This window comes from Balaenoptera physalus (assembly GCF_965194825.1).
Source record: "Balaenoptera physalus genome assembly, chromosome: 16".
NCBI classification, from domain to species: Eukaryota; Metazoa; Chordata; class Mammalia; order Artiodactyla; family Balaenopteridae; genus Balaenoptera; species Balaenoptera physalus.
The window spans coordinates 9,806,930-9,822,399 of NC_138898.1; the positions used below are offsets into that span (position 1 = coordinate 9,806,930).

Genomic DNA, 15,470 nt, shown 5'->3' on the forward strand with positions numbered 1-15,470 from the left:
TAAGCACCTACTCTGTACCAGGCACTTTTTCCATAAACCAGGCACCCTGAATGGGTGGAGTAGTTCTGCTCTCCTCCCTCAGGGCCAAAAATTCAGAAATCATCCCATGTCACCTCATGTGAAACTAGTTAATTCTTTTTTTTTTTTTTTTTTGGCTGCATTGGGTCTTTGTTGCTGCGCACGGGCTTTCTCTAGTTGTGAGTGGGGGCTACTCTTCGTTGCGGTGTGCAGGCTTCTCATTGCAGCGGCTTCTCTTGTTGTGGAGCACAGGCTCTATGTGCATGGGCTTCAGTAGTTGTGGCACATGGGCTCAGTAGTTGTGGCTCACGGGCTGTAGAGCGCAGGCTCAGTAGTTGTGGCGCATGGGCTTAGTTGTTTCATGGCATGTGGGATCTTCCCAGACCAGAGTTCGAACCTGTGTCCCCTGCATTGGCAGGCAGGTTCTTAACCACTGTGCCGCACCACCAGGGAAGTCCGAAACTAGTTCTTTTTTTTTTTTTTTTAATAAATTTATTTATTTAATTTTGGCTACGTTGGGTCTTCGTTGCTGCACACGGGCTTTCTCTAGTTGCGGTGAGCAGGGGCTACTCTTCATTGAGGTGCGCGGGCTTCTCATTGCGGTGGATTCTCTTGTTGCGGAGCACGGGCTCTAGGCGTGCGGGCTTCAGTAGTTGTGGCACACGGGCTCAGTAGTTGTGGCTCGTGGGCTCTAGAGCGCAGGCTCAGTAGTTGTGGTGCACGGGCTTAGTTGCTCCGCAGCATGTGGGATCTGCCCGAACCAGGGCTCGAACCCATGTGCCCGGCATTGGCAGGCGGACTCTTAACCACTGAGCCACCAGGGAAGCCCAAAACTAGTTCATTCTTAAAGCGACTTTTAAACCAGGGCTTAAATGCCTATAAGACCCAGGTGATAACAAAAATGTACGAAGGTATCTGCAACACAAAACAATAAACATTTGGAATCCCTGGCGGTCCAGTGGTTAGGACTCTGTGTTTCTACTGCAGGGGGCACGGGTTCAATCCCTGGTCGGGGAACTAAGATCCCTCATTCTGCATGGCAAGGCCAAAAGAAAAAAAACAAAACAAAATTATGATGTAACAATAAACGTTTGACCACCAGGTGTGCAGGAGATCAGAAGTTGGAACTAAAATGTATTAGTTCTGGGAATTCTTGGGTATTTTCTCTGCTATAAATGAAACTCAGCTATTCCACATTTGGTTGGTTGGTTGGTTTCTTTCTTTTGTTCGGCACCTTGCCCTCTATTCTGTATCTTTTACACACCTCATGGTTTCTACTTCCCTAGGGTTTTTGCTTCCTCCTGATTTTAGGTGAGGGTAGTTCCTCTCTGGCCTTTCTCTATAGCTTGACCACATATTTCCAGCACTCTGTTGGTTACAAGGAACAGAAAACACAGTAAAACTAGCAGAAGTAAGAAGACTTCCTGGACAGATACTAGGTCGTTTCCAAAATCAAAGAAAGAAACACAGGGTTCAGGGCTGCTCCCCGGACGTTGAAACCTAAACCAGGGAGATGGTGGCGTGTAGCCTCTTTTTTCATGATCATTCTCTTCACTGCTGGCCTTTGCTTGTTCTTATTCTTTCCTCCTGCAGGTGGGTTTTCTAAACTTGGTAGAAAGTTATGGTCACAGTTGGCAACCCCAACTTAACATCAGCCCAATGCAGCAAATTCAGAGGGCAGTCCTTCTGTCTCTGCTTTTGTACCTAAACACGCCAGGAATGGTGTGCCCAGTGCCAGAGCACATCTGTGGTCAGGCAGACACAGTGGGTTAGGCTGAGCCCATCCTGGCCAGTGGCCCACTCATCTGGCCATCAGTGGCTTTCCATAAGTGGCATCCCTACCAGAACTAGTTCCCCAAAGGAAGGAGGGTAGCATGGTTAGACAAAACCATGAATATTCATTGCCAAGGCCCTGAGCCTCGGATCCCTCTGCTAACTACCTCCTTCTCTGTGCATTTTCCAGATTTTCCTTCGGGATCCACTCCACCCCCTCTTTCAGCCTATATGCTTCAAATGGGGCTAACACACCCCCTTCATGAGGGGAGGGCATGTATCCCATGCTTGGCCAATCATAGCACCCCGTCACCTTGGTCAAAGTTTTAAGTCCAAAAGCAAGGGTTAGCAAGTTTATTCTATAAAGCAACAGAAAGAGTTGCTGGTTTCAGCAGAAATAATTGATAGTAAATATTTATAATCTCTGTTGTAGCTACTCAGTTCTGTAGTTCTAGCACAAAAGTAGCCATAGATAACATATAAATGCATGATGCTCTGTTCCAATAAAGCCTTATTTACAGAAACAGGCAAGTGGGCCAGATTTGGTCCACAGGCCATAGTTTGCCAAATCCTGGTCTAAAGGATGGGTATATCTATCACCCAAACCAGTCAGGCACAATGTAGGTATTCAATAAAATATAGAATAATGGTTATTACATTTTTAAATAGTTTTTAAAGTTATTATAGTGTAAGGGTAGTAGGTAGATGGCTGCCAATAATAAATAATAATAACTAATAAACTTGATTCTTTACTATTTGTCAATCCCTTTACATATATTTCCCTTTTAATACTCAGAAAAACCATTTGAGGTAGGTAGAATTATTATCCTCATCTTACAGATGAGGAAACTGAGGCTTGAGGAGGTTAAGAGACTTGTTCAAAATCACACATCTCTGAAGAGCTGGACTCTGGTGAGATAATATATGTAAAATATGTTCTAAAATGCTACTTAGCACATGGTGAGCCTCTGTGGATACTCACTCTTCTCATTGTCATTGTCATAGTCATCACTACCACCACTGTTGTTGCGTCTCAGGTTAGGAGAGGTTGAGTAACCTTCCCAAGCCAGGCCTAGGATCTGCCTCTGGATGTGTCCAAGTTTAAAAGGGAGAGAGGGGAAAGGAGAAATAGGAAATGGTTTAATTATACCCTACTTGCTATACAAAGCCTTTGCATCTACTCCCTACCCATGTTCTGTCTCCAGCACTCCGCCCACCTCCAGCCAGACCGAGGTTCCTCAAAAGTGCCATAGCTGGTCTTTGCACAAGCTGTTCCCTCTGCCTGGAACCCTTTTCACCTCATTTCTCTGTCTGCCCAAGACCTGCTCTTCTTACACCTCTGGGGTTATGAATCTGCCTCTTGCAGGAAGCTTTGCCTGACCACTGTGTGAGTCTTTTTTTTCTTTTCTTTTCTTTTTTAATACAGCATGTGTGAGTCTTTATCACACTGTATTGTAACTGTCTGTTTTCTTATTTTTCCTCTTGATTAATCTGTGACTTCCTTAAAGGCTTACTGTTGCATTCCTAGAGGTTAGTATCGTACCTCACACCCAGATAGAACCCAGTTAATGTTTGGTAAACAAGTGAATGGTTCTGGAACAAGCCCTGGTAGAATATGTCAGTCAGGGAGACTGTATGCCATAAGATATGGAACATGAAAAGAACCTGAAAATGACTGTTGGTCTGGGAGATTTCAATGTCACCAGAAAAGGATTGGAAACTCATTTTTCTCAAGAGTAGGTAAGACAACTGACCAGCTCAGGCCTGCCACACCCAGCCCCACATCTAGAAGCTTAGAATTGCTATTCTTGGATAACATTCCTTTACAGTTCAGGAACTTCCAAACCTGTGGGGGGTAGCAGGTGAATTGGAGGCTGTTTTCACTATAAAGGTCCTGATCCACATTGTTGTTTATACAGTATCCTCTTCCAGTATTTCATCTCATCATTTCAAATTCTAATCCATGAAGGGAAGGGGCTGCAGTGGGGGAGGAGAAAGGAAAGAGGAGGAAGAACTGAGGATCTGTATCATGGTTATTTCCATTTTCAACTAAGACTGTGCCCTAGTGACTTTTTAACTAGCTTTTTTTTTTTTTTAATTTTTAAAGTTATATATGCTGATGGGAATATAAATTAATATGGCCACATTGGGATAGAGTTTGTCATTTCCTAGGAAATTTGAACGTAAGCATATGCTCTAATCCAGGCATTCCTCCCACACTGCATTTCTCAAACTTACCATGCATGAGAATCACTAAGGGATCTTGTTAAAATGCAGATTCTAGGCTTAGAGAAACTTACACATGTGAATCAGGAAAGCTGTGCAAGAATGTTCATAGCTACGTTGCTCATAATTACAAATTGGAGACCACCCACTGGCAGTGAAGGTGTAGATGAAGTGTGATACATTCACAGGGTGACAATGAATGAACCACAGCTGCCTGCAGCAACCTGTTGACTCTCACAGGCTTAAAGGAGCAAGTGAAGGAAAATTAGTCATACTGTTCAACAAGTGGCAACACTAAGCAACATATTTAGGTGACAAAACTATTTTTAAATAATTATTACACAAAATTAGCGATCCTGGAAGAAGGTGGCAGAAGGAAGGAGAAGCTGATGGATAGGAATATGTGAAGGACTTCTTTAGTACTAAGAATGTTCTGTATCTTACAGTGCTGATGGTTACTAAGGTGTTATTCCTTAAATTGCACATTTATGTTTTATACATTCTTGTATGTGTGCCAAATTTTAAATTTTCAAACTTAAAAGACTGTAAAAAGGTATATAGCAAGATGTCCGTCACTCAGACAACTGCACCACAAATACTGCTGTCCTGTCCCCAGAGATAACTCATGTTACCAGCAACCTGGTCTCCTCTGCATTCACAAGTTTATGTGTGTATGTGTGTATATGTATATATGTTAAATTTTATATAGAGAGATACTGTTACATATATGTATTTACATACATATATACACATACACACAACAGCATTGTTTGTGTTCTTTTCTGTCCTTTGAGTATTTCACTTAATACATCTTGAAAATATTCCATCAGTGCACAGAGAAACACATTATTCTTTTTATAGTCATAAAGAATTTATTCTATTTTATGATAGAACTATAATTTAGTCATTTTAATTATTAATTTTTAACCATAAAGTAGTATGTGAACACACTCCCTATTTTTAAAAAATGTGACTAGGGATAATGTTCTCTTATGCATACCTGTGGAAATTGTAGGTTCTCCAATCCTTCCCCTCTGAATCTACTCCCTGCCGCCACCTTGCTTAACTCACAGCCAGTGTGCATCCTGCCAGGACTTTTGCCCTCTGGATTTTCATTTTCACCACTGAAAACATATGTGGACTTGAATATGTGTTTATATCTATGTAGAACTTACTTTTCCTCTTCAATGCAGTATATCTGGAGCTCTAGCCATCCCTATAAACATAAAACTGGCTGATTACTTTTATTTGCTGCCTGGTATGGCTAAACCACAGTTGAATCTAACCATTCCCCTATTGTTGTACACTTAGGTTGTTTCTCAAGTTGTTTGTGATGACAGTAGTGTTGCAACAAACATCCCTGGACCTGTCCCCTTGTGCACATGTGCAAGCATTTCTCTATAGGAGAAGAGATGGAAAGCAGAACTGATAAACCATTGGCAGGGCATATCTAGAGATTGATTGCCAGATTGCCCTCCAAAGTGGCTATAACCATTCACACTCCCACTAGCAATGCATTAGAAGACTCATCTCCCTGCACTCTTAGTAAAAGTAGATGTTATCAGCAGTCTTAATTTTTCTTGAGCTGATAGGTGAAAAAAAGGAGGACTTTATGGTGAATATTCATTCCCTTATAGTTAGTGATGCTGAACGCCTCTTATAAGTTTGTTGCCCAGAATCTGCATTTAACACGATCCCCAGGTCATTCTTCTGCACATTGAAGTCTGAGAAGCACTGGAGTCAGAATCTGCATTTGAACAAGGTCCCCAGTGATGCCCATGCACGGTTTGAGGAGTACAGTGGGGGAGGAATAGCTGGATCACAGCATACGCTCACTTTTACTAACATGTGTGGGGTTACGTTTATCTTTTCTATTCAGACAGGATATAAAACAGTCCTTCAATGTATTTTTAACTTGTACTTCTTTAATCGTAAGTGAGCTTGGACTTTTTTTTTCAAATTCTTACAGGCATATTTTTCTTCTCTGGAAACCAGGTAGTCACTGAATCTTCTTACTTTGCTTCAAACACACGAAAGCTGATCTCCTGGGGGCTTTTGCTGTTATGGTTTTCTCTCCCTGGAACGTTCTCTCCCTGGTTCTTCCCAGGGCTGCCTATTATATTCAGGTTTTAGCTTAAAGGTCACGTCTAGCGAAACTCAGGTACCATCCCTACTACCACTCTTCATCTCGCCACCCCGTTTCACCTTGACCGTGGCCCCCACCCCTATCTGAAATGACCTGCTCACTCGTTCTTTCCTTCCTTCTCTGACTGCCCTGCTGGATCTTGTTGTCTTGCCTACCCCTCTATACCCAGCACCTGGAACAGAGCCAGGCAACAGTCTGGACTCAAATTATCATCAGATGAACAAATAAATGAATTCTCGGCAGATGAAGAAATGAGATTTGCTCCTGTCTAGCTTTACGCCCCACTGGGGCATCACTTTTACCTGGATAAACATTTCTTGATTCATTCCTGTATCCACAGTGGAAAATACTAGGTGGTAACGACAGAAGTCAAGTGAGGTGGCTTTAGGAGAACACGACCCAAGCAAGGTGCTCAGCCCCACGGGAGGCCCAGGACAATCAGAGAGACAATTATATTTGTATCTATTTCTCTTAAAAAAGAAAGCAATTACATGACCAATATTAAATAATATTGTAGTACTCATTTAATAGAGAGAGAGAGACTGGTATAAAGGCAAGGAAATCTGCAACTCAAGAAGGGTTGGGTAATGTCAGTACAGGCTTGTGTGCTTCCAATTTACTCCCACATAAAACAGAATATCTGTCCCAAGTTCATTGGAACCACCAATTTTTTTGTTTTTTGGCTGCGCCGCACAGCTTGTGGGATCTTAGTTCCCCAACCAGGGATTGGACCTGGGCCCTCAGCAGTGAAAGCGCCAAATCCTAACCACTGGACCACCAGGGAACTCCCAGAACCACCAATTCTAGATGAGCATTAGCTATTTTTACAGATAACTGTAACTCTTACCCTACTATTATAAATAACTTAACATTTAGAGAGTACTGCCTCTGTAGTAGACATTGTTCCATGTACTTTATATATATGTATTCATTCATCCTCACAACCACCCTGGCTGTATTAGCATCGCCATTTTATTGAAGAGAACACTGGGGCACAAGGCGGCTTTCTCAAGGTCACATGGTAACAGAGCCAGGATTCTCACCCAGGCTGGCCCCAGTCCATGTGCTTCGTAATGACATGATACTGCCTCTGGAATCTTTGTAATGCTTTGTAAGATGTTGAATGACCAGGAGAATCTTCTGTATAATTCAGAGGTACACTTCACCTCTTGGCAAAATGCTTAAGTTATCAAAATTACAAATATACTCCGTTTTTATTTTACAAAGGGACAAGCGTTGAAAATTTATTGACTTTCTTTTTGAAGAAAGGGAACTACCTAACAACCATTAAAAAAAAAAAAATCAGGATACAGGTGATATACATATAAAGAATGAGAAAGTAACTAGTTTCCAAGAGAAGCATGCTGTGGAGTGAGTATTTGAAATGCATGTTTGGCCATGATTCCCTTGTTAGGTGATTTTGTTGCTGAAAATAATGAGAAGTTGTCACCTGTAAAAACCTCTATCTGCGTGTTTAAATTTGGCAACAGAATTTCCTAATCTGTTTAAACATCTTCCAAATAAAGAGCTTCAGTGGGTTTGAAATCCAGTTGTTAAAGATATAGTTTAGGTTAACCTCTTCAGGTTAATTTGTAGAAGCCCCAGCTTGATTATCAGGGAAAATGAAAATTTACGAGCTGGATTTCAAAGAAAATAGTCAATTTGTGTAACCGGTGAATGGGATTAAAAAGGGAGAACCATGATTCAAGCATAGCCAATGATACTTTGTTTTTTTCCACATATCCTGTGAGGGTTTTTTTTTTTTTCTCTTCAGTTCTTCAGTGATAACCCTTGAAATCAAGCCATTAAAACCAAACATGGTAATAAAATTAATTTAGGACCATAACGTTGAATGGATGTACTGTAAAATACTAAAACAGTGCCTTCAAAAAAGGAAGCAAGTTTTGTTTTTTTTAAAATTTATTTATTTTTTATTTATTTTTATGGCTGTGTTGGGTCTTCATTTCTGTGCGAGGGCTTTCTCTAGTGGCGTCAAGCGGGGGCCAGTCTTCATCGCGGTGCGCGGGCCTCTCACTGTCGCGGCCTCTCTTGTTGCGGAGCACAGGCTCCAGACGCGCAGGCTCAGTAGCTGTGGCTCACGGGCCCAGTTGCTCCGCGGCATGTGGGATCTTCCCAGACCAGGGCTCGAACCCATGTCCCCTGCATTGGCAGGCAGATTCTCAACCACTGCGCCACCAGGGAAGCCCAGGAAGCAAGTTTTAATCTGTTGCTGTCATTATATTTGTAGAAAATATTGATAATTTGCTTTGCCTTTTGTTGAAATATATTCAAGGAAAATGCAAATCAAAACCGTAGTGAAATATCATTGTATGTCAATTTGATTGGCAAAAATTAAGACATCTGACAATACGGAGTGTGGAAAAGGATGTGACTCCACGGTACCTCTTACCTTGCTGGGAGAAGTGTAGATTGGTGCCTCCACTGTGGCATCATTTCTTACATAGTCACTTACAATCCAACCAATGTATACATTCATTTAAGAGACTGACACTTTTTAGAAAGATCATAGCTGCATTATTCACGTGGCAAAGACTGGGAAACAACCCAAGTGCCCATCAACAGGAAGGCAGATGAACCAACTGTGATATTTTCACACCATGGAATATTACACGTCAAACTGGTTGAACAACAGTGATAATTTGGATGATCTTAGCAATATAATAAATGCGGGGGAGGAGTAATTACTGGAAGATTACATGCCCTTTTCATGAAGTTCTTTAAAAATTAAAATTTAAGGAATACATGTAGGTGCAAAAAAGACTTGCTAAGAAAAAAAAGCAAAGGAATGAAGAATGAAGGGTTTAGGTGGATGGCTATTCAATTCGGGGAGGGGATGAAGGGTGATACATGAGAAATGCAGGTTATGGTTAAGGTCCTAGCTTGGGTCAGTGAGTTCCTTGGTATTAATTATATCGTAATAAGCCAAGCAACAAACAAGCAACCAGACAAATACAGGTCAGCGACAGGTCAGGGATGACAACGGGTCTTGTACCAAAGATTGGTTAATCCAGTTGTGTGCACCTGAGCTGAAGAAATTATTTCTATCCGTAGCAAATACAAACACACCTCAAGTAGTAAAAAGCGGTATCAGATGCCTCCCAACCTCCCGGCTGGGTGCATTTCCTTCTTCACCTTCCCCAGAGGCAACCATTGGCCCCTAGAGATCCTTCTGAGACATTCCAAAAGGTCACACGATAAACAGAAGCACACACGTATGTTTTGAAATGGCTTTACATATATGTGTACCTAGACACATATACACACATCCCAAAGAAAACTTTAAAAGTTGCTTTTTAAAAATTTATCTCGAAAATTTAACCTTGAGTGACTTCACCTGGCTTTACACAAACATCCCTACAATCAATTCACAACTTGAAAATCAACGGGAAGTTTGAGGAAAACAGCTCCTTTTTTAAGAAATATAAAAATGCTCTTCTTGCAGACAGTCCCTTAGGGTTTGTCAAGGGTAACCTCCCAGAAGGTGAATTACAGGACGCTGCGAAACCCCACAGGGCCGGAGCAAGCCATGGCAGAAAAGCTCACCGCGGCGATGTTAGAAATACGAATTCCCAGTCCCCGCCCCACGGATTCAGAGCTGAACACGGGTCTTTTTTAACCAAGGCCCCCACGTGACTCTCAGGTTCGGGCAAGCTTGGGGCACAGCCCCGCCTTAACTCCCCAATGGAAGAAAGTAAACATCTGGGGCTTGTAGGTGGCTTTCTTGCTCCCTGTTGGATGTCGTTTACCTGGTGCAAGGAGGGGTCCCCTCGGGTCTCATCAGGGGCCCAGTCAGTCTGAGCACGAACGCCAATTAGCTCAACCCCCCGAGGACCACGCCTCAGTCACCTGCTGGGCGGGGCCCGCGCCCCTGTCGGCCCCAGGCCTCTTTCCTCCGTGTGGTCTCAGACCCCGGGCGCCAGAGTGCGGGGGCCGGGGGAGAGACGCTGCATGGAAATGCAGATGCCTGGGCTCCGCCGCCTGAAGCCAAAACTTCCGGAATCTGCATTTTTAACCAACTCTTCCAGGACCAGTAAGTTCACCCTGCCGTTGGAGACGCACTAGCCTCATTTAAATTTTAAATTCGAATATGCAGCCACGAGTGGAGGTCGTGCTTCTCAACCTTGGCTGCCCTTCAGAATAACCTGGGGAAGCTTTTTAAAAATATATGTCCACCAATGCCCAGGTTTCAGTCCAGACCAATTAAGCCAGAATCTAAAAGCGCGGCCTCTGCGGCAGGAGCCGCAACGGCATCACCTGGGAGCTCGTTAGAAATACAGACGCTCAGGCCCCACCCCAGACCCACTGAGTCAGAATCTGCATTTTAACGAGATCCCCCGTGATTCGCGCGCACATTAAATTGGAGGAGAGCCGTGCTTCTAAAATTTTAATGGGCAAACGAATCACCTGGGGATCTCGTTAAAATGCAGACACGGTTTCTCAAACTTAAATGTGCATGCGAATCACCTGGGGAGCTTGTTAAAATGCAGATTCTGATTCAGCGGGTCTGGGGTGGAGCCCGAGAGTCTGCATTTCTAACGAGCTTCCCAGGTGGTGCGGGCTTCCCGGGTGTGGACCGCGCTTCCCCAGGAGTCCCGAGGTCTTGGCTCCGGGCCAATCAGCCGTCAGGGCTCTTGATAAATCGCCCTGCTCGGGCTGAGGAGCAGAATTGCCGGGACATGCGCGCTCCGGCCGACGGGGGGGAGGGGGGGGTAATTTCCCAACTCCGGGAATTGGTTGTGTGAGGCTGGCCACTCGTAGGGACGCGCCAGAGCCCTGGTCCTCACGCCATGTCGCGGCGCAAGCAGGCCAGGCCCCAGCATCTCGGCTCCGAGGAGCCGCAGCCAGAGCGCCAGGAGTTCGCCGAGGCGGCCCCGGAGGTGCTGGGGGAGCCGGGTGAGTAGTGCTGCGGACGCCCGGCCCGGGGGGCTGGAGGCAGTTTTCTCGGACGTTCCCCGGAGCCGCGCGGGTGCGAGGTCCCGGCCACCGGGCGTGGAAGGGCTGGTGAAGCTTCCAACCCGAGTTCTGGGGCTCGGGCCTTGCTAACCCCGCCTTTGTGAGTTACACACACCCCCCCCCCTTGTAAATTCACCCTCCTCGGGTAAATTACGTCGCTCCCCGAGGGGATTCCTGCAGCCACTCCCCCTCCCCCCAAGCGCTATGAAATGACGGTTCATCTCCCGAACACGTTGGAAGGATGCTCTGAGACCCCTTTGGAGGCTGTCTTCGGGGTGCGCCGGCACCCGGGTGCCCGACCTCCTTGGCGCTGGGCTGGGGCTGAGCGCCTGGAAGGTGGGCGCTCCGAGACCCGCGCCCCAGGCGTTTTCCTGAGGGATGGGGGGGGGGGTCTGAAAAATGTCTGAGCTTCTGCCGGGACCTGGGGCTAGGTGCTGGAGAGAGACACAGCAACGAACAGGGAGGATAGAATTCCGACCCTTCTGGAGCTTATTATGGCCCAGTGGAGGCGAGAAAGATGGCACATGAGATAAAGCGGTGGAACGCGAGGTGTGTTAGGGCTGAGCGCCGGGGGAAACATCGAGCTGGGAGGGGCTTGGGAGGGGGTTGTCCCGGGAAGGCCTGTCCGTGGAGGGCGCCGTCGAGTAAAACTCTGGAGGTCGTGAGGGAGCGAGCGGTGGAGATGGCCGAGGGAAGAGCATTCCAGGCAGAGGGAACAGCAAGTGCAGAGGCCTCGGGCGTCAGCGAGGCTGGAGCTTGGAGGCGCGTCCGGTTGAGCTTTTGAGAAGTGACGGGAGCCCCGGGCTCCGGTAAGGACTTCGACTTCTACTGGAAGCGAAGTGGAGCCATGTTGGGGGCGGGGAGTGAGCAGGGCAGTGCCGCGGTGGGATTTCACCCCGGCTGCCACCGGGCTAGAGGGGCTCCGGGAGAAGCCTAGGGACCCCGGACTACCCTAAGCCCCCGGGGCAGTAGTTCTCACCCGGTGGGCCTTGGGGCCTCTGCTTCTGAAGAGCCTGCAGGTAGGGAGCTTCTAGAACTCGCTAAATTCTCAGGCTCCCACCACCCCCTCCGCTGCTGTGATCTCAGGGGTGGGGTGGAGTCGGGGACGCTGCATTTCTAAGGCGCTTCCCCTTCTGATTATCTTGCACTCAGGTCAGACGATGTAGGTTCCTACTTGACGGTGCCTCTGCCCTCCACCTTCCCTCCGGCCCGTGGTTAGCTGCTGCCTTTTGCTTAGCAAGGGGGTAGTGAGAGGAGTTTTTAGCAGAACTTTCTTCTCTTCTCTCCCTCCCGCGCATTTTCCTGGCTCAGAAAGGGAGAGGGGGATCTAGTCCCTCCTGCCAGAATGATCAGACTTCCAGCAGCAGGTCTGTCTGGTGGGCTTTGATGACCATACGCTCCCAAGGAGGTAGTGGAGGAGAGCAGAAGCTTAACAAAGTCACCCCTAAACTAATAGTTTGGCATCACGCTTTAGTTTTAAATACAGTCCTAAAAATAAAACCAAAGAAAACCAACCCTTTAGACAAATAATAGCTAATTAAACAAAATGTTTCAAGAAACTCTTAACATTGCCTTTGGGGGGAACTGGGTAGCTGGGGAGTGGGGTTGGAAGGAGACTTTTCACAGTAACTTTTGGATTATAACTATTAACAATCTATTTATTACCTATTCCAATAAATAAATAAACGTTTCTTTAAAAAACAAAAAACCTAAAGCTTGGCTGGATGGAACTACTATAACCAAAATATCCTGTGTTTGTGCTCAAGGTCTAGAGTGGCGATAGGCGGGTGGAACCGGAGTGCGGTTCCACCCTAACCCTAACCCTAGGGTGGGGTTCCTGGGGTGGGAGCAAGGCTTCTGCTGATCCTCTGTAAAAGAACTGGGGAGGTATTGGGGATGTTGAGTCTTTGGGGGAAGCGATTATAAAAGACAATTCCTGAAAACCCGGACTGTTCAAAGTGAGTGCCGTGGGCTGCTTTTTCTTCCTGCAAACAGCGCTTGGAGGGCACCTCTTGGAGCCTTGCCCTGTGTTTGGAGGGGTTGCGGAGGGTGTTCTGTGTTGTGCAGCACGGTGGGTGCCAGGGCATCTCAACACCAGCCGCCACTGTGGGGAAAAGCAGCCTCGCAACTGACGTTCCCCCTCCACGCATTTTAGGTCTGTTATGATGCTGAGCTAGAAGCCCGCCTTTTTTTTTTTTTTTTTTTTTTAAGGTTGGGCCACTCTTAATTTGCAGATGGCTTTGCAACTCACCTAGCTTTTGGAGGAGATAGAACAGAGCAGGTCAGTTGGTAGACTTCAGTCACTTCAATCATAAGAGGGGCAGGAAAACAACCTTACCGAAGGAACATCAACAGTTTCTCAAAGGGTTACTGAGTTCTGTCAGATGTGGCCCCAACCCCATCTTTCAGACTAGAAGGGTCTCTGCCCCAGCTGTACCTTTCTCAGGAGTGTAGGCTTCTGACCTTCCTTGCTTTCCTGGATGCTTAAAATTGAAGGAGGAAGTCGCCTTTAGAGGCTCTGCATGCCTCTGCCATAGTCTGCCTTGGTGACCCTTTATAGCCTTGGGCACAGTTTTCTGATAGCTTTAACCCATCCATCTCCCTTCTACCTGTCTTCAAACTTGCATAGCTCAGTGTGTTTTCCACTCCCTGAGAATCTGGTGGCTCGTGTGTGTACACATCAGTGAATAAAACCAGTAACGTTTATATAGCGCTGACTTATGTATAAGGTTCTTTTACGTATATACATTAAAGAACTTAATCTTCGTCTAAACCTGTGAGATGGGGGCCATAACCCTCATTTTACAGACGTGGAAACTGAGGAACAGGGAAGTTGAGTAACTTACCCAGGGTCACACAGCTAGTAAAGGATAGAATTGGAATTTGGAACTTATCACCTGGCTTCCCAGTCGGTTTGCTAAATCACTGTGCTTTAGAGCCTCTCACTTAGATTTCAGCTTTTCAGTCTTCCTTGGTTTCTGTGGGATTAAAAACCCTCAATAGTTTAATGGCTTTCTTTAACATGTGAATTGCTAAACAATGCAAGGTTTTGTGTCTTCCTCTGAGGGGCAGAGTGATGGACTTCAGATCTGGCAAGTGTGGGTTCTAATTGGCTGAAACCATCTAGCCCTGCGGCCTTGAGCAGCATCTCCTCCGAGCCAGTATCTTTTCTCGAAGAGCAGAAATTCTCAAAATGTGGTCCCCAGACCAACAGCATCAGCTGGGAGCTTGTTAGAAATGAAGAATTGCCAGCTCCACTCCAGACCTACTGAGTCAGGAACTCCAGAGGTGGAGCCCAAGCCACCTGTACCTTAACAAGCCCTCCAGGTGATTGTGATGCACAGGTTTCTGAGTAGTGCTGGCTTGGAGTTATACTTCTGCCACTTTAATGAGCATAGGTATCACCAGGGGATCTCATTAAAGTGCAGATTCTGTAGGTCTGGGACATGAGAGTCTGCATTTCTAACAAGCTCTCAGGTCACGCTGATGTTGGTGCTCTGAGGACCACCCTTTGAGTAGCAAAGGCTTAAAGAGTAGTATGAGGATATCACTTGGAGTGCTTTAAAAAGGCAGGTTCCTGGGCCCACCCCCAGTTAAGTCTAGATGAGGCTTTGGAAACTACATTTAACCCGCAATTCAGGTGATTCTGATGTAGGTGTGGAGGCCGTCCTGTGCATCATAGGATGTTTAGCAACGTCCTGGCCTCTGCCCACTAGGTGCCACTATCGCAAACGTGTGCACACGATCATGACAATCAAAAACGTCCCCAGGTATTGCAAAATGACCCCCAGTTGAAAGCTACAGGACTAGGTCAGTTGTTCAGACCCTGTTAAGGGGCTTCAAGCTCCACAGCTACTTGGATGTGATACCTGCAGTCCTTTACCTGAAGCCCTGTAATAGCATTGACTCAGTGGAGGCCGGGTCCTGTACCAAGACTTTACATTGCTCATCTCTTAACTCTGAGGCAGGTCGGTGATACCTTTTTACAGATAACCTTTCTGAGCCTCAGTTTACTTAAGTTGCCAATAGTCACACAGCTAGCACGTGGCTAAGCAAACCCTATGCCTGGAACTGAAGCCCTTATCAACGTGTTCTACAGCTTCTCATGGTAAGAAGGTTTACCTTAAACCTAGCAAGAAAGATGGAATCCACCTTCTATAACTGGGGCCAAAAGTCCCTGACCTTGGCCTGTAACTCATAAACTAGTTAATATATTTTTTAAGACTGAAGATATTGACAGCACCTCTTTTTACCTTGGTCTTAAATCTGTTTGGAGAGAAATCACTTTACAATCTTCTAGGAGTACTTAGGCTTTGTTATAGAAATTTTTTAA

General features: G+C 45.8%; 1 protein-coding gene across 3 annotated transcripts in view; it reads left to right on the forward strand.

Moving 5' to 3' along the window:
• Positions 1-15,470, forward strand: part of ZFP64 (ZFP64 zinc finger protein) — a 75,578-nt gene that overhangs the window by 44,693 nt on the left and 15,415 nt on the right. The window contains exon 1 of one of the 3 annotated variants that reach the window (XM_082428385.1): positions 10,818-11,077. The exons of the other annotated variants lie outside the window; for them this stretch is intronic. Within the exon in view, the coding sequence (XP_082284511.1) occupies positions 10,972-11,077 (106 nt within the window). The 5' untranslated portion in view covers positions 10,818-10,971. Of the gene's footprint in view, positions 1-10,817; positions 11,078-15,470 lie in introns of those variants that run through there. 3 annotated transcript variants of the gene reach the window in all.